Source organism: Lagenorhynchus albirostris, chromosome 18 (genome assembly GCF_949774975.1).
Source record: "Lagenorhynchus albirostris chromosome 18, mLagAlb1.1, whole genome shotgun sequence".
NCBI lineage: Eukaryota > Metazoa > Chordata > Mammalia > Artiodactyla > Delphinidae > Lagenorhynchus > Lagenorhynchus albirostris.
In genome coordinates this window covers 52,817,453-52,838,546 of record NC_083112.1, presented here as the reverse complement: position 1 = coordinate 52,838,546, position 21,094 = coordinate 52,817,453, and the positions used below count along the sequence as shown (strand labels likewise).

Genomic DNA, 21,094 nt, shown 5'->3' with positions numbered 1-21,094 from the left:
GCAAGCTCAGTAGTTGTGGCGCGTGGGCTTAGTTGTCCCGCGGCATGGGGGATCTTAGTTCCCTGACCAGGAATCAAAACCGCGTCCCCTACATTGTAAGAAGGATTCTTTACCACTGGACCACCAAGGAAGTCCCTGGTTTTCCTCCTACCTTTGACTATTCATTGTTTCTTTTGTAGGGGTCCTTACTTTCCTCTGCCAACTTTAAAGAGTCTTAGCAAAAACTGAATCCAGAGCTGTGGATACTGCCTCTTACACAGAGAGTACACTGAAGCTCCAGTCTACGTCATTAATTAGTTTGATTTAGTTTCATTTGCAAAGGCATAAGACAACTAATCCCATGTAATACTGTTAAAGTTACTATCACAAGCATTCATTTGTCGTTTAAAAAATTACTATAGTGTACTGTCTAGTTTGATTTCACATTCTTTAAGATAATCAAGTAGTTGCTAAATGAATAGAAGACAGTTTGATGCCAAAAAATCTAAATTCGAGTTCTAGATATACCACCTCCTGTATAACTCTGACTGAGTCTTCGAGCCTCATCTTCTTTCTGCAATTCATTCATTTTCAGTCAGTCAGCCAGTTATCAGTCGCTCAACCAATGGTTACTAAATGCCTAATACAGCATGGGTGCAGGAAATAGGTGCAAATCCCAACCCATCAGTCCCTAGAACTTCTAAATTCTAACAACTAGGGTTCTGAGGCAAGGGCATAATACAGTATGACTAGAGTGGCAACAGGGGGAATAAAGAAAATTAAAGTTTGCATACTGTATCACAGGTAAACCAGGGAGCCAACACCAGCAAGGACCAGGCCTGAAATACGAACCTTCTTCAGAGTTAGTTTTGTTCTTTCCTCAGCAAACACAGAGAAGCTAAGAACGGAATCCTCAAGCAAAACTAAATACAGTAAAATCAATTACCAAGACATGCTGTTGTTGATTAGTCACCCAGGAAGCACAGAAAATGCCAAGATGCCATTGGCAGCAATAGTTAAAGGGTTCATCCATCAAAGTGTTACATGCCAAAGCAAAGCCTCAAAAACTGGCTGTAAAAGTAAATACATAATCTGAATAATTTCATAATATCAAAAGCTAAATACACATACAAATACACACACACACTCTCTCTCTCAAAAAGTTGACATTTATGTGTCCCTAAACTGATTTCTTTATTTCTGTATACTTATTCTCATGTTACAATGATCACTATAATGCCATATTTCTAAAGGTATTTATCAATAAAAAAAAGAAAAAAACACTGTTACACCAAGATTTTCCACAACACTTGACATGACTTTTTCTAGTAAAAATTTACACACACGTGAATTCATTACTGCATGGATTTGCACTAGGAGCAAAGATGCACAAGACAAAAATATGTCATAACTTGTGCCTTTGAAGAAACCAGAGCGAAAATACTATCCAGAGAGAAACTGCATAGGTGGTTCTTTATGGTACGCAAATTCCAACTGTCAGCAAACCCATCTCAGCACACATAATAAAACGAATTTACCAAATAGTTTTGGAGGGGTAGAAACTCTGGTAAACTAAGTTTTTAACTTTATCTTTTGAAAGACTGGATTCTCCTTTAAAGAGAAGCCTTAAATGTTTTAGCATACTAAAACACTGATAAATGTTAGTATGCTTAATGTTTTAGCATGCTAAACATTGATAAAAGAGGACTTAAAAATATTTCATTACATACTACAGTAATTTTTGCTTTTAATTAATATGTCAGTGAAAAGCACTACGTAGGAATATATCATGTACCAATAAGCAAACTAACAAAATACTGGCATGAACAGTTCTGAGACTATCCTCAACCACCTACGTTGGACTAAGGATATGAAGCATACTGGTTAAGTACAAAGGCTTCGGAATCAACTTTTTAAGACTCAAATCTAGACTCCAGCACTTACCAACTCTGTGACCTGCTTGGACCTCATTTTTATCATCTACAAAATGGAGTCTATTTTCTTACAGGGCTTTCACAAGGATTACAAAAAATAACACCTGTAAATACATAGAATAATGCCTGACATAGTAAAGGCTCAATAAATGTTACTTTAAAAAAACAAAACAAAGACACTTTATGTATAGCATCTACTCTAGTTCCTACAACAATCCTCTGAGGTGAGTATGGCGGAACAAACTTTAAATAACTGAACTGACACACCTAGTTAGGGGCAAAGACAGGATTCAGTTTCAGATTTTACTGTCTCTAAATTCAGACTCTTTCTATGTCAAGATGCCTCCCAAAAAAATTCACAGGTAGTAATCTACCCTTCCACAGGATTACCCTTATGAGTATTTCTGATGCTGATTCAAGTACACACACACACATACACTACACACACCTTTGAATTCACCCATCTACTTCTCTTTAATGCCACTAATTATCTAATCCAAGCCACCATTATTGCTTACCTAACTATTGCCATAGCTTCCTAACTAAATGGCAGACCCTGACATTTGGGAGGTCCCCAATGAAAAGGCTGGCTCACCAAGAAGTGACACAAGCCTTGATTAACAAGTCAAAAACACACAAACACAGCTTATAGAATATAAATAAGCAAAGAAAGAACACCCAAATTTAAAGAAAACCTCCAACATGAAAGAAAAACAAAACAAAAATATTAGAAGGAAAGTTAATACAGGGAATAGAAAAACAAAAACCTCAAAAATCTTTAGTTGGCTCAAGTTTCAGCATGGCAGTATAAGCCCCCAACAGTCCAACCCTCCCACTGACAGCCACTATAACCTTGAACAAAATATGAAAAACAACTATCTGAGCATTCTGAACATTAAGGAAAATAGGGATTTGGAGGGAAATTAAACCTTGGAGAAGCAACCTGCACAAAGAGTTTTCCCTTTTTGTTCTTTTTGCAGCTTTGCTGCAAGGCAGAACCATAGTTGTGGAGAGGCACCTTGTCTTGGGCTACTAAAGCCTCAGTAGAACCCTTGCTATTTCTAGCTGGAGGAAGCATGCAACAAATGGAGCCCAGGCAGGCCAGAAAGTGAGGGGAAATCACTACCCCTAGAACCATGCATGTGTAGGAATGAACTAAAACAGATGAGTAAAGGCCTAAGGAATTAAGCTTAGATCTGAACCACTGCACACAGAATGGGAGACAGTATTTACATTTTCCAGAGTACCATAGCAAAACACTCAGAAGATCCAGTATAAATCCAAAATTACCAGAAATACAAAATACTAGGAAATATAAATCACTCCACAGGGAAAAGGCAATCAAGAGATGCCAATTCTAGGATGATTCAGATTACTGTTACCATACAAAGATTTTAAAGCTGCTATTACAACTATGTTCTGGGAAGTAAAGCAATATTACCTTGAAATCAATGAAACGGCAGGGAATCTCAGCAGGTAAATAGAAAACAAAAAATTGAACCAAATAAAAACTTTAGACTGGAAAAATAAAATACATGAAATAAAAAATTCACTGGGTGGGATCCATAGCACAATGAAGATAGAGGAAAGAGACAGTGAATTTAAATTGACAGAATTTATCCATTCTAAAGAAGAGTAAAGAAAAAGGATTGAAAAAATAAATAAGCTAACAAACAAACAGAGCCACAGGGACTCTAAACCTTTAAAAGGTCTAGAAAACATGTCATTTGAGACTCAAAGGAAATAACAGACTGCAGCAGGAAAAAAAAAAAACTGAAGAAATAATGTCCATAACTCTTCAAAGTAGTGAAAGGAGTAAATTTACAAATTCAACCTCAGTGAGGCTAAAACAGAACAAATTCAAAGAAAACTACACCTAGACACATCATAATAATAGAACTTCTAAAAATCAAGATAAAGAAAAGTTATTGGAGCAGCCTGAAAAACCAATATATTACATACAGAGAAACAATGATTCAAATAACTACAGATTCCTCATCAGAAATCATGGTCATCATAAGAAAATGGAACAAAACCTTAGAGGGCTGAAAGAAAAAAAACTCGGCCAAGAATTCTACACCCAAAATATGTATCTATAGGGGAGATCCCTGGTGGCCTAATGGTTAGGATTCCACGCTTTCACTGCCGCGGCCTGGGTTCAATCCTGGTAGGGGAACTGAGATCCCAAAGCTACGGAGCACAGCACTGCCCCACAAAACAAAAAATCTAATACTTCAGGAATGAAGGTAAAATAGACATTTCGAATAAAAGAAAGAAAATTGATAAGAGTTGATCTGCATTTTAAGGAATGATAAAGGAAGTTCTTTAGACTGAAAAAAAATTGATAGTAAAGAAAAACTTGTTTCTTCAGGAATGGAGAGAGAGCATAGGGAACGGTAAAAGTCTAAGTACATATAAAAGATTCTTTTTTCCTCATAAGTTTTATAAAATATGTGTTACAGGCTTCCCTGGCGGCGCAGTGGTTGAGAATCTGCCTGCTAATGCAGGGGACACGGGTTCGAGTCATGGTCTGGGAAGATCCCACATGCCACGGAGCAACTAGGCCCGTGAGCCACAACTACTGAGCCTGCGCGTCTGGAGCCTGTGCTCCACAAGAGAGGCCACGACAGTGAGAGGCCCGCGCACAGAAACGAAGACCCAACACAGCCAAAAATAAAAATAAATAAATTAAAAGAAGGCTCAACGTTTAAAAGAAAAAAAAATGTGTTACTATTTAAAACAAAAATGATAATGTTTGTTGGGGATTTCAGTGAATGTACAGGTAGTACATATGACAACTATAGCATCAAGTTTGGCAGGGGGAAGGGAGTACACAGTATACAGTCACAAAGTTCTACTTTTTACATGAAGTCATATGACATTAATGTTAAACATATATGTGTGTGTGTATAATATATATATATATATCTAACTTTTCACTGGTTATTATAATCTTAGAGCAAGCACAAAAATAATAAAAATAATAATATTAACATTAATAATTGATAAATAATAATATCATTAATATTAATTAATAATAATAATATAAAGAGGAATAGCTTAAAAAGCAATAGAAATTTTGAAAAGGAAACTAAAACAATTATTTTGATCAAATGTTCCAAAAGGCAGCAGAAAAGGATGAAAAGAGGAATAAAAAAAGAGGACAAACAGAAGGCAAATAATACAACAGTAGAAGTAAACCAACCATACCAATAATTACACTAAATACAAACACTCCAGTTAAAAGGCAGAAGCTGTCAGAGTGAATAAAGAAGCAAAATCCAACTATATGCCACCAACAAAAGGCACACATTAAGAACTCAGGTTGAAAGTAAACAGAAAAAGATATGCCATGAAAAAAATAAGAAGAGAAATAAAAAAAAAAGACAGGAATGGCTATATTAATATCAAATAAAACAAACTTGAAGACAAAGAGCACTGCCAGAGATAAAGAGGGGCATTTCACAACAATCTCAGAACATAGGAAGCAAGAAATTGAGATAATTAAAGGGAGATAGACAACTCCATAACCACAGCGGATTTTAACACCCCCTTGCTTAGCAACTAGTAGAATAACACAAAAACAAAAATCAGCAAGGAATTCCCTGGCAGTCCAGTGGTTAGGACTCAGCACTGTCACTGGCGGGCCCTGGGTTCAATCTCTGGTCAGGGAACTAAGATCCTGCAAGCCGTGTGATGTGGCCAAAAACAACAACAAAAACAAACAAACAAAAACAAAAATCAGTAAAGACACAAGATCAGAACAATACTATGAACCAACTTGATATGACATTTATACAACACTATATCCAACAATTCAAGAATATACATTCTTCTCAAGTACACATAATACATCACCAAGATAATATACTGGTCCATAAAACAAGTCTCAATAAATTTAAAAGGAATGAGACCATACTGAGTGCAGTCTCTTACCACAAAAAAATTAAATTAGAAATTTTTTAAAAGATATACAAGAAAATCCCAAATAAATGGAAATCAAATGGAATTCAAAAAATAGCCGATCCAACATAGTAAAGTGATGAAGGGAAGTCTCAGTATGACAGCTGTGTACTAGGCCTAGAGAACAAATACTACAGATAGAAACAGGAGGATGGAGGGCTCTAGGAAGAATGTCTTCAAAGAACAAAATAAAGGAACTAATACTTATCCAGTGCATGTGACCATGCAAAAAAAAAAAGTAGCTGGAAAGCAAATTCTGAAAAATGACCAGAGGATCTGCAAAGAATTAACAACAGATACACAAGAGGGGTGGGGGAGGGATAAATTAGGAGTTTGGGATTAACATACACACACTACTATATGTAAAATACGTAAACAACAAGGACCTACTGTATAGCACACGGAACTATACTCAATATCCTGATATATATATCAATATATATTTGCTATACACTTGAAACTAGCACAACATGGTAAATGAACTATGCCTCAATAAAAATTTAAAAATTTAAAATCAATAAAGAAATAAAAGTCATAAAATGTGAACACTAATTATCAATTTAACCAAATATTAGGAGCTTTTCATACACTTAATCCTCACAATAATTCTATGAGGGAAGTACCTATACTATCCTTACTTTACAGATGAGGAAGCTATGGCAGACAGAGGTTAAGTAATCAGCCCAAGGTTACAGTGCTTGTAAGTGAGAAGCCAAGATTGGAAACTACCAGGTTCATCCTATACCATCCATGCTCCTCATGTCTGGCATTGCCGTCAATCAAAGAAAGTTAACTATAATGAAAGTTCTGTTTCCCAGGACCTTTTAACTCAGCTGACATGTTTACAAGTAATAGAATAAAATTTGTCCTCCAAGCTTTGCTGCATAACCTTAAGCAGACCTCCCTCAGGCAATCTTCTGTAAAATGAGACGGTTGAAGAAAATGATCACTAACTACTTCCACAATATCTGGAAACAATTTATTTTCCTTTTTCCATAAGTAAGCCAAATAACCTACCCATGGTTAATTATCTGGCAAATGCAAGTCACCAGTCAGATGAGGAATTATGTAAAACTACCAGAATTCATCTAAACAGGTTTCTCGGTACTATTCTAAAAGCAAAGTACATACCCTAATTATGGATATTCAGAATATCAACACTGTATGGGCTGGGCAACATACTGTTACTTTTACATAAGAGAACTCTGGAAAACTGTTCACTTTATAAATATATCAGTAACCTCATGGATACACTTGAAATCATTCAGAAACAGCATTCATTTATTTCTTCAGTAAGTATTTACGAGGCACTATATAATGGGCCCAGAACTACACTGTATACTATTATAAACAAGATAGACCTAAGCCCTACTTCCCACTGAGCCTACAAAATACATACCATGGAATAAGGACTATGATAGGGATAAGCGCACAGTGTTAAAAGAATACACTGAACTTGGTAAAAAAAAAGGGAGGAAATGGAGACGGTGAGGGAAGGTTTTCTGGAGAAAAGAACATCTGAACAGATTTGAATAAAGAATAGAAATTCATCCCGGAGGAAGCAGAACGAAAAGAAAAAAGGGCAATCACATGTTCAAAAGCCAGAAGAGTCCGAAGGCAGGGGAGATCATGGTCGGGAGTGGTGCCTGGAGAGGAGCCGGGCAAGAGAACAAAAGTATTACAGTTTACAGTTCAAGACACGGCACGCGTGCAGGGCAGTAACAAAGTAAGCAAGGTGAGGTTAGCGGAGGCTCATGTTGTTCTCTAAGGTTACAAACAAAAACTTAAAAGGGTCTCAAGTGTTATTTCCAGTGTTAATCCTTCCCCTTGTGGGGAAATCACACAAAAAGTCATGCTGATATAAATGAATGCCCTACCCAAACGAGAACAAATGTTCTCTAAAAACTATTGGATTTCTTCAGTCTAACATCCAACAGGCTACAAGTCCTACGAGACTCAAAATTAGTAAAGAAGTAAAACTATCCAGTTTATTTCCTTATTCTCAAAGCCTCTGCCAAATAGCACAATTTCTTTACATAATGTAAAGGGTAAGTCTGGAGAAACATCATAGACAAACTAAACCACAGCACATTTCTAAACTTTTATAATACTAAATCGCTGATATTCAAATCTTAAAAGTCAAAACCTTGAAATAATCTGATAGTAAATCTTAGACTACTTGCAGTATTTCCCAACTTGCACTTGGCATGTCTTTAACAAGAATTTTACCTACACCTTAATTCCAGCTAAGTGATCAAACTTTTGGAAGAAACCATAACAACAACATGGCATGAAAACATAGAGGATGATTTATATAACCAAATGGTAGATAGGCTAGCCTTAACTACAAGGATCTTTTGAGTAAATTTACATTTAATAAGGTCAGCAGAATGTATTCCATAGTTATTTAAATTTAAGTCAGGCCTACACATGTAGAATATGTATAAAATTCTAAAATAATATATTATTAATACACATATATCAGACAGTGTTTTAGCATGTAGGTGTGACATTAAGGAAAGAATAAAAAGAAAATAGTCTCTAAGTAGTCAATATAAAGCAGATGAGAAAAATCAAAGCAGTACCCACAACTCCACAGTCAATGAAGGTACTAAGCAGGACCACTGCACATGGCTTCATGGGTTCCTTACTGAACAACCCTATGGGGCCAATCATATATCACAAACAACCTGAGAGAGCCCAAGTCTCAGTAGCAAAAAAAAAAGAATTCTTATAAAAATAAGTGTGTGTGTGTGTAGAGACAGAGAGAGAGGGAGAAGGGGAGAAGGAAGGAGGAGAGAGACACAGACACTAAGCAACATACTGTTAAGCTGTAAGGTAATGCAAAACATGCACACACACATACACACACACACACACACACACACACACACAATCTGAGAGAGCCCAAGTCTCAGTAGCAAAAAAAAAAAAAAGAATTCTTATAAAAATAAGAGAATAAAATAACATAAGCAAGGTTTTGAGTCTATGGAATTGCTCTTGAGCTAGCACCACTCATTCAGTCATTCTTATCAAATACTTCCTAAGTGCCTACCATATGCCAGATACTGGAACATACAGCAGTGAACAAAACATACCCGTCCTCATGAAGCTTACACTCAGGGGAAAGAAGGAGGTAGGAATTAAACACGTAAAAGATTTGAAATTATCAGGTCGTGATAAGTACTATGGGAAAAATGAAGCAGGAAATGGGGCTAGGGAGTACTGTTAAGGGGGTATTGTGATTTTAAATGGCCTCAATGAGGTGACCACTCCAACAGAATGAAGATTCCATCAGACATGAGAAACTTGTCTTTGCTGTTCTCATAGGAAATTTTATACTCTAACCGGGGTCTCCACACCAATTCTAGTGATAGACCAAGTGCCTGCCTGATTACCAGGTACAAAAAGTAAGTGATGCAAAACAACTTTTACCACGTTCCTAAGGGTTTATTTCAAGACTCAGTGAAATAAAAATTTGTCAGAAGCATCCTGCAACAGGCCCAAACTTAAGGCCTTTATGAGGTGCATTCCTCTTTCATCTACACCAGGGGTGGGCAAATTACAGCTAGCAGGCCAAATCCAGCCCACCATCTGTTTCTGTAAATAAAGTTTTATTAGAACACAGCCATGTTAACTCGTATACATATTAAGTATGGATACTTTTGCACTAAAGCAGCAGATCTGGCACACAGCTGTGACACAGACCACATGACCTGGAAAGCCTAAAATATTTACTATCTGGTCCTTTACCAGAAAGTTTGCTGACCCCTGGTTCTAGATCATCACCACCACCACTACCACCGTCATAGTGAGATTCCTTTCAGGGCCCTCTTCACGAACACATGGCCAGTGCAGTCACGTGGAACCTTGCCTCAGGAGGGCCTCATGCTTGGGGTTTAATGCTCTATGGTCACCTTTCAATTCTTAATAATTTTATCTTTGAATCCAAGTTTTATAAGTGAACTCCAATGGGACAAAAAAGCATGTGCCAGGGACCTGGTGCCTCGGCTCACAGGCAGTCTGCCTCCCCAGGAAAGATTCTCAGGCAGCTGAACGCCCTGGCTCAGCTCAACTCACCACCTCATGACTAGGAGTACGGCAAGGTGGTAGCTATGCCCATCCCAGGCAGGCGTCACCATGATACATTCCCAAGCAAAGCAGTATCTAGCAAGTCCTGGCATGGAGGCTGCAATCCCTTGGGGGTGCTGTGGGCTAAGACAGCAGGCCTCTCGGAAGTGGAGACTGGCTTTCCTACCCAAGGCCGGGACCCCACGTTTTCATCTGGCAATGCACCTTGCAAGATATGTAACCGGACTTGACTGCTTTCACGAAACAAAAATTACAAACGAGAGTTCCATTCTTCTATCAAATCTATCATAAAATTGATTTCTTTGTTTTGTCCCATTCCACTGAGCCATCCCCCTTCACCTTGCTCTAGGCACACAGCTCTCTTCTTATTTCTTAAACCAACAAGCTCATTTGCACGACAGGCCCTTATCACACCTGAAATACTCATCAGCTAGAACATTTCAATCAAGTCTTGGCCTGAGTGTCACACCTGCAGAGTGGACAGTTTCCTAATAATCCTGATTCCAATCCACTGAGGAGTCAAACCCACTGGTGAGGCATACCATCTCCAAAGATGCCACCATCAATTTTTTGCCTCCATGTACGTGCACTGCCTCTCCCTCATTGGGAAATGGGGTTTATTTCCCCTCCTTATGAACCTGGGCTGGATTTACGGCTGCTTTAACCAACAGAATGCAGCTGAAATGACATTCTGGAGTTCTAAGCTGAAGCCTTAAGAGGAATGGCAGCTTCCTCTTCCTTCTGTGATATGAAAGGCCAAGGTCACAGTGAGAGGGCACATGAAGAGGACACACAGAGGAGAACTGAAATGATCAACATTCAACAGTGCCAGCTGAGCTTCCTGTCAACAGTCATCAACAACTGCTAGCGAAGGGAATGAGTCATCTTGGAGGTTCCAACCCAATCAAGCCCCCAAATGGTTGGAGCCCCAGCTAACATCACATGGAACAGAAGAACCGCTCTGCTGATCAGAGCCAAACCAAGGAATCTTGAAACATAATAAAATGCTTGTGTTTTGAGTAGTTTGTTACAAAGCAATATAAAAATAAAACACCTAGATTTGAATACCAGATCCATCACACCTAGATCCACACACATGCCTGTATATATGTAACCTCTTTATGTCTCATTTTTTTCATCTGCAAAATGAAGATCATAACATTACCTATTTCACAGAATTATTCTATGGAATAAATGTGCTCATGTGTGTAAAGCACGTAGCAGAGCTCTCAGCATATTCCTGACATAATGCAAAAAGATATTATTATTCTATTATTATTTTATTATCGATAAAATGTATTATTTATACCATCATCCTGCTTTACCTTCTTTAAACCATCTATTACTATCTGAAATTATGCTCACTTATTTATTTGCCTCCCCTCCACCAAAGTATGAGCCATAAGACACAAACTTAACTGTCTTGTTCACCAGCACCTAAAACAGAATTTGACTGACAGAGATACTTTATAAATTAATATTGAATAAATGAGTTATAGGACCTCAGTTTCACAGTTAATCAATAATGATATCTGTTCATGCCCCGGTCCGGGAAGATCCCACATGCCACGGAGCGGCTGGGCCCCGTGAGCCATGGCCACTGAGCCTGTGTGTCCGGAGCCTGTGCTCCGCAATGGGAGAGGCCACAGCAGTGAGAGGCCCCGCATACCGCAAAAAAACAAACAAACAAAAAATAATGATATCTAAAAACTGCTCCCATACCTTATCTTAAGTATCAATCTGACAAGAGGCACTCAAAACACAAGATACACACATAAACTATCTATAATATGTTATTTTCAGGATATAATTCCAATGCATTTACTTGTTACTGCACAAATACTACACCATTACTGGATCATGTACTGTTCAAATATGCCTAAGTGATGGCTAGCATCTGACTCAGCACCGCTCAGGTGTTCTAAAGTAGCTTACTCATTTGTATAATTTTTTTTAAATGAACTGTACTCAATCAAACTAATAACACACTCTCAGTTACTATTGCTACATGCACAGAAACAGCCAGAGAAACTTCCATGTGGGGTCCATTCAAAACCAAATTACCCTGGCAACACAAATTAACATAATACTAATATTCAAGCTATGGAAACTTGGTTTTAAACACATCTGAGAGTGAATTTCCTGAGTTACAGTATTTTAAAAGTTTAAAATCTTTATTAAAGATGAAATAAAAATCAGACATTCACAGAGCCCCGAAGCACCTCTGAGGAAAAGCAGCAGTCTAGAAGGTACACAAAGATACACAAAAACACAATTCAGTGTAACAAGTTCTCTAATGTTGTGATTCTCAACTTTTCCTCTGCCGTGATGTAGAGATGACAGATGCAAGAAACTCACCCTGCCTCCCTCTTCCAATTATAATTTCGTAGGAGTTTTTACATCTAGGAACAGGATTTTATAAGGCAAACAAACCACAGGGGTGTGGTACAGAACGTTAGGTGAGAAATAAACACATGTAAAGTCAGGGAAGTAAGTAAGAGAGAAGACATTATGGTTGAAGCTAATAATAAGTATACCCTGCTGAACTCCAGCAGTTAGTGCATAAAAATTAAGACAGGCAGGGGGGCGGAGAGGAAGGGGGTGGGATTGCTAAGATGTGGCATTGTATAGGTATGGAAAGGTCCATTCAAGGAACTTGTATGTTAAGAACAGAAACTTATACTTCAAAATCCAATAAGCCTGGGCTTCCCTGGTGGCACAGTGGTTAAGAATCCGCCTGCCAATGCAGGGGACACGGGTTTGAGCCCTGCTACGGGAAGATCCCACATGCTACGGAGCAACTAAGCCCGTGAGCCACAACTACTGAGCCCATGTGCCACAACTACTGAAGCCCGTGCTCTGCAACAAAAGAAGCCACTGCAATGAGAGGCCCGCACACAGCAACGAAGAGTAGCCCGCGCTCGCTGCAACTAGAGAAAGCCCACGCGCAGCAACAAAGACAACAAAGCCAAAAATAAATAAATTCATATTAAAAAAATCCAATAAGCCCACCAGAATGGCTAAAATTAAAAAGTCTGAAACACCAAACGTTTGGCAAGGTGGTGAAGCAGCCAAAGCTTCCATACATTGTTGGTCTAAGTGTAAAATGGTACACTTGGAAATGGTACACAGACTTGGAAAAAAGTCTGATGGTTTCTCATAAAATTAAGCATACGCCTACCCTATTACCCAGTAATTCCACCAAAGAGAAATGAAAACGTACGCCCACAAAATGATTTGCACAAGAATATTCCTAACCCCTTTGTCCGTAAGAGCCAAAAACCGGAAACAACCCAAATGTCTATCAACAGATCAATGGATAAACAAACTGCCCTATATTCGTACAAGTTATACAATGAAATACTATTCAACAATAAAAAGGGATGCACTACTGATACACACAATAACAGGATCAATCTCCTAGACTTCTTGCAGAGTGAAAGAAGCTTTGTAGACTATATGCTGTATGATTCTAGAATAGGCAAAGCTCATTCGAAGTGAAAAACGAAACAGTATAGTGATCACCTGGTGGGTTGGAATCAACAGGGAAGGGTCATGAGTGAACTTTCTAGGGTGACAGTAATGTTCTTTCCCAGTGGTCAGGAAACTTTCTCTGTAAAGGGCAGAATAGCAAATATTTCAGGCTTTCTGGGCTCTGCCTCAAATACCCAATTCTGCCACTGTAAATGAATGGCATGGTTGTGCTACCACAAGACTTTATTTACAAAACAAGAGTTAGAATGTAGTTTGTTGATCCCTGCTCTATATTTCAAAAGTGGTTTGGGTTACACAGATGTATGTACTTGTCAAAACTCATCTAATTGGCCATGGAAGATTTGTGCATTTCGCTATATGTCAATTTTATCCTAAAGGAAAAAACCATAAATATTGAACTCCAGGCTGATGATAAGCATGTGGTTGGCAGTGAGGTACACTGATATCTGCAACTTATTTTGAAAGCTCAAAAAATAAGATGGAGGGGCTTCCCTGGTGGCGCAGTGGTTGAGAGTCTGCCTGCCAATGCAGGGGACACGGGTTCGAGCCCTGGTCTGGGAGGATCCCACATGCCGCGGAGCAACTGGGCCCGTGAGCCACAACTACTGAGCCTGCACGTCTGGAGCCTGTGCTCCGCAACAAGAGAGGCCACGACAGTGAGAGGCCCGCGCACTGCGATGAAGAGTGGCCCCCGCTCGCTGCAACTGGAGAAAGCCCTTGCACAGAAACAAAGACCCAACACAGCCAAAAATAAACAAATAAATAAATAAACAAGCTCAAAAAATAATAATAAGAAGAAGAAGGATTGACAGATATACGATAACACAGATGCAACAAAATGTTGGGAATTGTAGACCCTACAACTGGTATATGGTATATGGAAGTTAACTGTGCAATTCTTTCAACTTCTGTATATATTTGAAAGTTTTTTGTTTTGTTTTGTTTTTGGCTGCCTTGTGCGGCATGTGGGATCTTAGTTCCCAGACCAGGGATCGAACCCGTGCCCCCTGAGGTGGAAGTGCAGAGTCCTAACCACTGGACCACCAGTGAATTCCCTGAAAGTTTTAATGTTAAAGTAGCAGGGGAGGATATTCAGTAAGAGGCCACTAAAGATTTTTAAGCAAAGAAATGAAAATCAAATTTATATTCTACAAATACAATTTATGCAGCGCAAACAATACACAGAAGGATGGTCAGATGAAGGAAGAAAGCACTAAGCAAGCTATTACAATAGTCCATGCCATAGAAAGTATCAACATTTGAGGAGTAAGTACAAAGTGAGTTCATGCAGAGAAGGAAAGTCAGGGGAGTAAAGAGTAGAAAGCTCCTTCATTTCAGGAATGAGGAAGGAGTTTCAAGGAGAACGTTCACAATGTCAACGTAAAAGAACTTAAGCAAGAAGACAACTGAAAAGTACCTAATAGATTAAGCAATGGAACTTGATGATGTAAAAGAGGTGTGGTAAGAATGTAAACCAGATAAAGGATATTGATAAGTTCAAAGGAAACAAACAAGTGATGATCAAAGGAATCTAGCTGGGCCAAGAGAGGAAGGCAAAACTAGGGAGCATCGTAAAGTAAAAGACTGAAATACTTCTTTAAAATGGAAAACAAAAGTAAACAACTGCACCTAAAAATCACCATATATTATCTCATCCATAAAATGTACTCTTGGGTAAGGCAGGCTGCTATGGGCCTGAGTATCCCTGCACATTCTTGCTGAGTGTGAAAGAAGGTCAAGGTTACCACAGCATTTAACTGCCTCTCAGAGAGAGGTGAACTAGCTTGTTCGTTATTTGCTACAATGTTTGCAGCTTGCTAAAAAAAAAAAAAAAGGTACTAGACCCTTGGTCCTGAGTTCCTCAGCTGTGATCCACTCTGTTCTTCCATTAGACCCATCACCCTCATGGGACCTGGTTACAAGGAAAACCAGCACAAATATGCTGATGTTCATGAGTCTGCAGGGCTGTGAGTAATAATGTCATTTGATTCTGACCTGGGAGTCTCCTGTTTTTCTGCCAGCAACCATGAAAAATTAACAGACTATCAGCTTGTAAACACGGTAAAATCAGATCTTAAGACTTTTCACTGCTCTTGACATGGACAACAAAGAACTAGTTGATATTCATGTTGCTAAATAAAACAAGAGACAAAAACATAGTCACTAGCAAAAACTGAAATATATACAATATTTTATAGTTTATTTACCTTACATTATTCATAATATTTATCATGTACCAGTCTCTACACTGTATTTTTTACTTGCACTACATTATATAATTCTCATAATAATCCTAATGAGGTAGGTACTAATATGAGGAAACTGAGGCCTCAAAATGCTATGTAACTAAGCCAAGGGCTCACAAATTGTAATCAGCACAACCTAAATATAAGCCCAGATAACTTTAAAAGATGTGAGGGTTTTTGTTAACTATTAATAGTCAACCTCCTTACCAGCTGATTTATCAAGGGCAACTCTAATTCATATATAACAGCAAAGTATCTATATCATCACAGTATGGATAGTTCATTATTTTTATAGAAAACTAACATTTTGGAAATGTTAATATAATCAAAGTTTTCTCTAAAAATCTGTGGTCAAGGTTTAGGAAGAGCTAAGTTAAACAAATCCAAATCACTGTCTTTACGGCAGAAGCTCTCATGGTTTTAAATGTACAAATGTATGTCTTTATATGCTAATATATATTATAAATCTTCTAAGACCATCTATTATCATCATTCTGAATGACACAGTTTGGGAAACTACTGCTACAATCCACAGTGCCAATTTAACTTATACACAGAATACCTCTGAAAGCTTAGTAGTCAGCTTGGTGGTTCACATACACAAAACCTTTAAAAGGGAGAACATCAAAGTTAGAATGTGGCATAACAGTTCCAAGCCAAGTCACCTACTTCATAGTTTGGCAACACTGCCCATTTCCTACCAGACAAAATTGAATTTCCCATAACACAATGGAACTACCTGGCTTTTTCTGAAATTAGAAGGGTAACAAGTCAAGGCTTTTTGTATTTGTAGCTCTGTACATTGTTATCACTTAACAAAATTTGGACACTTTTAACAATGGAGGAGAGATCACAGAAAAAGTAGTTTCCACATAAAGCTTGTGAATTGGTTAATGGTAGTAAGTCATTCTGATGGTCCTAGGCATCACCATTAACTTACCAATACGGAAAGCTAAAATTTAACTCTATGAATAAGTGGAAAATTAATATCGTATACCATTTCAACACCAAGCATGTTTTCCTGTCTCCTACTTAGTCAGCTCTAAACATTCAACAACTGAACCTGTTTATTGCTCCATTGTTATTAATCATTCCAGAGTTTTTAAAAAAAAACAAAATTGAGTTAAAGTCAGCCACACAACAGTTGTGTTCATTATACAAGCCAGAGCTGTAAGCTGTAGATTGGTCCCTAGCTTGCTGCAAACCACCTCAGATGCTTTTTTTTTTTCCTTTGCCCTCTGCTCTGAAGGAATGACTCCACCCATTCAAAGTCTATGTAGGACACATCTCCAGTAGTTTGGGGTGGGGGGCATATACCTAGGTAAAGTTACTAATCAGGCCATTCTCAACAAAACTAAGAGTTATTCTAGACAGATGAAATTACCACGTAATTACACAGGAATTGGAATCAAAATCTGAATGTAAACTGTACTAAGATTTTCAAACACTTCACATTACAAGGAAAACAAATTGATGTCCTACCTACTTGAAGCAAGAAGTATCTTTAGAAGGGCAGATTTTTGCCCTCTGCTCTGAAGGAATACCTCCACCCATCCAAAGTCTCTGTGGGACACATCTCCAGTTTGGGGGGGAAAAAAAGGCAATAAAATATGATACTGTTGGGACTTCCCTGGTGGCGCAGTGGTTAAGAATCCGCCTGCCAATGCCGGGGACACAGGTTCGAGCCCTGGTCCGGGAAGATCCCACATTCTGCGGAGCAACTAAGCCCGTGCGCCACAGCTACTGAGCCCGCGCTTTAGAGCCGGTGAGTCACAGCTACTGAACCCCGCGCACCTAGAGCCCGTGCTCTGCAACAAGAGAAGCCACTGCAATGAGAAGCCCGCACACAACAAACAGTCCCGCTCGCCGCAACTAGAGAAAGCCTGCATGAAGGAACGAAGACCCAATGCAGCCAAAAATAAATAAATAAATTTACTAAAAAAAGAAAAAAAAAGATACTGTCCACTTATTTTGAAAGGAGTTGTAGAGAAAAAGAAAATATCTTAAAGCTGACAGCAATTTCCAACATTTTGGTGTTAGGAATTCTTAAAAATAATAATCATAACTACTGAAAGCAAATGTGACACTATAATAAATTACTTTAAGGCACAAATACATCAATTAAAAATGTTTTGAGGGCTTCCCTGGTGGCACAGTGGTTGAGAGTCCGCCTGCCGTTGCAGGGGACACGGGTTCGTGCCCCGGTACGGGAAGATCCCACATGCCGCAGAGCGGCTGTGTCCGTGAACCAGGGCCGCTGAGCCTTCGCGTCCGGAGCCTGTGCTCCGCAACGGGAGAGGCCACAACAGTGAGAGGCCCACGTACCGAAGGAAAAAAAAAAAAGTTTTGAGTAGTGATTTTCATATGTGAACATGGTGGATTCTGATAAGCAAAACCCCCAAAGAGAAAGAATTCGAATCAGTTAACACCATTAAGGGAAACAAATAGCAACAGGAAAGAAAAGAGATTAGAGAAAAGAAATCCCACTAGTAAATGCAATAGGTATTCAATATTTACCTATTGCATTTTATTTTTACTAACATCTGCAAAAATAGGAATGCCTTAAAAAATAAAATGTGTATACACTAACAACCTGAAAAATGCCTTCCCAAACTGGCAACATTTTCCAAACCATTCCAAAAATACTGATAAATTTTCACAGAATTCAGAATATACATCATTTGGAGGTTTTACCAGATGTAAACCAGATGAAGTGGAAGCCTCCTGAGCTTTTATCTTAAAAAAAAAATGCAAAATTACATACATTGGGATTTCATCTTTCAGTAGCCTTTGCATATGTCAAAATACACTTATTAATAGAAATTCTTTACTTTACAACTTAGTGTCTCCTGTGCAAATAGATCTGAAACATGAAATCTGCACTAACATATCTATATTTGTAAATTTCACAAACAGTACTATTAAATTGCATCGTCTGTGCTCCATATTAATGTTTTTCTCCTCTCCCTCAGTAAATAGGTTTAACTAAATTTCCACCTCAAAGTTTACAGAATAACATGCTACCTAGCTGCAACGAAACAGTCAACTATTGCTGGGTCCATTTTTTAAATAAGGTTTACGTAGGAATCTCCAATGACACCACCGGAATTAGTATCAGAGAAAAAAAAATTAGAAAATTTGACACGGAAAACATAGAGGGGCACTTTTCACTCATTTCAACATACAAAGGTTTATACGGTTAAGCTGGAAAACCTTGTATTTAAAGAAAAATTTTCAAACAAGATTAGCATTTTTTAAGTAAAACTTCCTGTTTCCCCTCCTACCAAAAAAAAAAGTGATAGAAAACAGAAGGCAATCACTTTTAATCCTAACAAAACAGAAAAGGACAAAATGACAAGGTTAACTAGAGCTGAGAAACAAGTTCAGCCCCACGACTATTCTCTACAGTTGCACATTTTTAAGCCCACATTTTTTTTTTTTTTTTTACCAAATTCACTTCCCACCCTACGTAGGGCTTACACCTGCCTCCTCCCCACCGACTCCATCTATGACGGCGACACCTTCCCAGCAGGTATGTGAACTCATTTCCAGTATACAATCCGCAGGAATATCTCTGAAGTGTCTGGGTCAGGGCATAACGAAATGACCGAGAAAGTGAGACATAAAACAGATACAAGTTTTAAAGGGAGGCGTAGGGGTATCTAACAGCGGAGGGATGGGGACCTCGAAGGAGAGTGGGGTGTGGAAAGAAAGGTCTCAAAGGAGCCACAGGCAGGCTCCATCCGAAAGGTGTGAAGGAAGCAAGGTCCTGCCAGAAGAGCCAAAAATAAATTAGCCAGCACGTCCATTGCGCGAATAACCCGAGGAAAGGGACTCTGGGGGCCACGGCGGGGGGCAATCCCGGGGTCCTCGGCGGCGCAGGAGGCCCGGGCTGGGGCCAGAAACTCACCACCTGGTAGCGGCCAGTCCCCGGCTGGTGATGATCCATCCTGCCCGGCTCGGGATCCGGCTTCCGAGCGGGCGAGTGCCCTCGGCGCTCAGCCCCCTCGGTCACCCGGGTCGACGACGTCGTCGCCGCAGCGACCCTTCCGCCTCTGTTTGTGCCGCCGCGGTCGTCCAGCCGCACCACCTCACTTCCCGTCACCGCCACAGAAGCCGCCGAAACCTCCGCGTCGGCCGCAGCTCTGGGCCGAAGGTCCGGGGCCCCGCAAGCGCTACTGAGCATGCTCGGGATGGTCGCGCATGCTCGCTGGGTCCTCCGCCGTCCCATCCGCGTCGCGAGTCGGCGGGGGGGCGGGGGGTGGGGGCGGCGTTTAGCTTGGTGGGTGGAGGTGGAAAAGTCAGGCAAGTCCCAGGGAGCAATCTAGGTTGTCAGCCTGTCCGGAGTGGGTGGTGGCAAAAGGATCAGGGGAAAAAACATCACCGTCCTTGATTGGTCTTTTTGTTTGGACGGGTTTCGCGCAGGCACAGTCACAGCGCACAGATACAGATGTCGAGGAGAGCGGGGACGCATTCCTAGAACACCTGAGGACAGGTCACCCTGTTTCCCAACACTTCCTCGTATTACTCACCCAGCCTAGGACAAGGCACAGAGATCCGTCTCTAGGACCTTCCTAAAACTCTTATTCAGAATCATCAGTGAGCTAAGGGATGTCTTGTCAGCTTGTTTTGTTTGTCCCCTTGCTGGTAGTAAGAGATTTAAGAATCCAACAGGGACTCTTCAGTCATACTCATGTATCTCGCCAAGAAAAGAGGCCTCTAGCCTCTAGAGCACTAGGTTGCTGGAAGGATACAAGAAAATAATGAAACAATATAGGACTCTTGTGGTCATATTCATATCAATAATTCCAAAGGGTTTAACAGTAAGGAATTACTCCGTGTTTAACATTGTCAGTCGATCTCAGTATCCGGTTAACCACACATGACCTACTATGTGTGAGTATCTCCCACGGGGTGCAAAGCATGTTTCTCTAGCAAGTAGAAGAGTATGATGGGGCAGCGTACTCTTTAACCCAAAGACCTGCTTTCTATACCCTGAAAACTATGATCCCACGTGACCTGGCTCAGCTATCTTTTTTACTTAACTTCCCTCCTGAATCGCCAAAGGAGATTCCTGGAATGAAGAAGGCTACTGGGTGGGCCTGATCACCTAATTAAAATAGCAAAAATACAATAAAGAGAGAAACTCATTGAGAGATCAGCTGAAAAAATGTAAGCCTTCCTCTGATTGCTTTATTCAAATAGATGAGCAGTTCTTCATATTTTTGCCATCTTGACACATTTGGTGGTTAGAGAGTGTTAATTAATAGGCTAACAATAAGAGGCAATGATATTGTCATACTTAAATGTCCTTAAACTTTCTTTAGGTCTAACTTAATGTGTTTTAGACTCTAAGATAATAAACATGACATTTCATTGTGTTAC

At 39.5% G+C, this 21,094-nt stretch overlaps 1 protein-coding gene across 5 annotated transcripts in view; it reads right to left on the bottom strand.

Moving 5' to 3' along the window:
- The window catches only part of NDFIP2 (Nedd4 family interacting protein 2), a 77,746-nt gene extending 57,777 nt beyond the window's left edge, over positions 1 to 19,969 (bottom strand). For 2 of the 5 annotated variants that reach the window (XR_009536793.1, XR_009536792.1), the window contains exon 1: positions 19,620 to 19,969. Coding sequence is in view for 2 of the 5 variants with exons in the window: in XM_060129225.1 (XP_059985208.1) it covers positions 19,620 to 19,940 (321 nt within the window). In the remaining 3 variants the exon portion in view is untranslated. The remainder of the gene's footprint in view (positions 1 to 19,619) is intronic. The other 3 variants (XR_009536791.1, XM_060129225.1, XM_060129224.1) reach the window with 2 other exon arrangements.
- Positions 19,970 to 21,094: the final 1,125 nt, after the last annotated feature.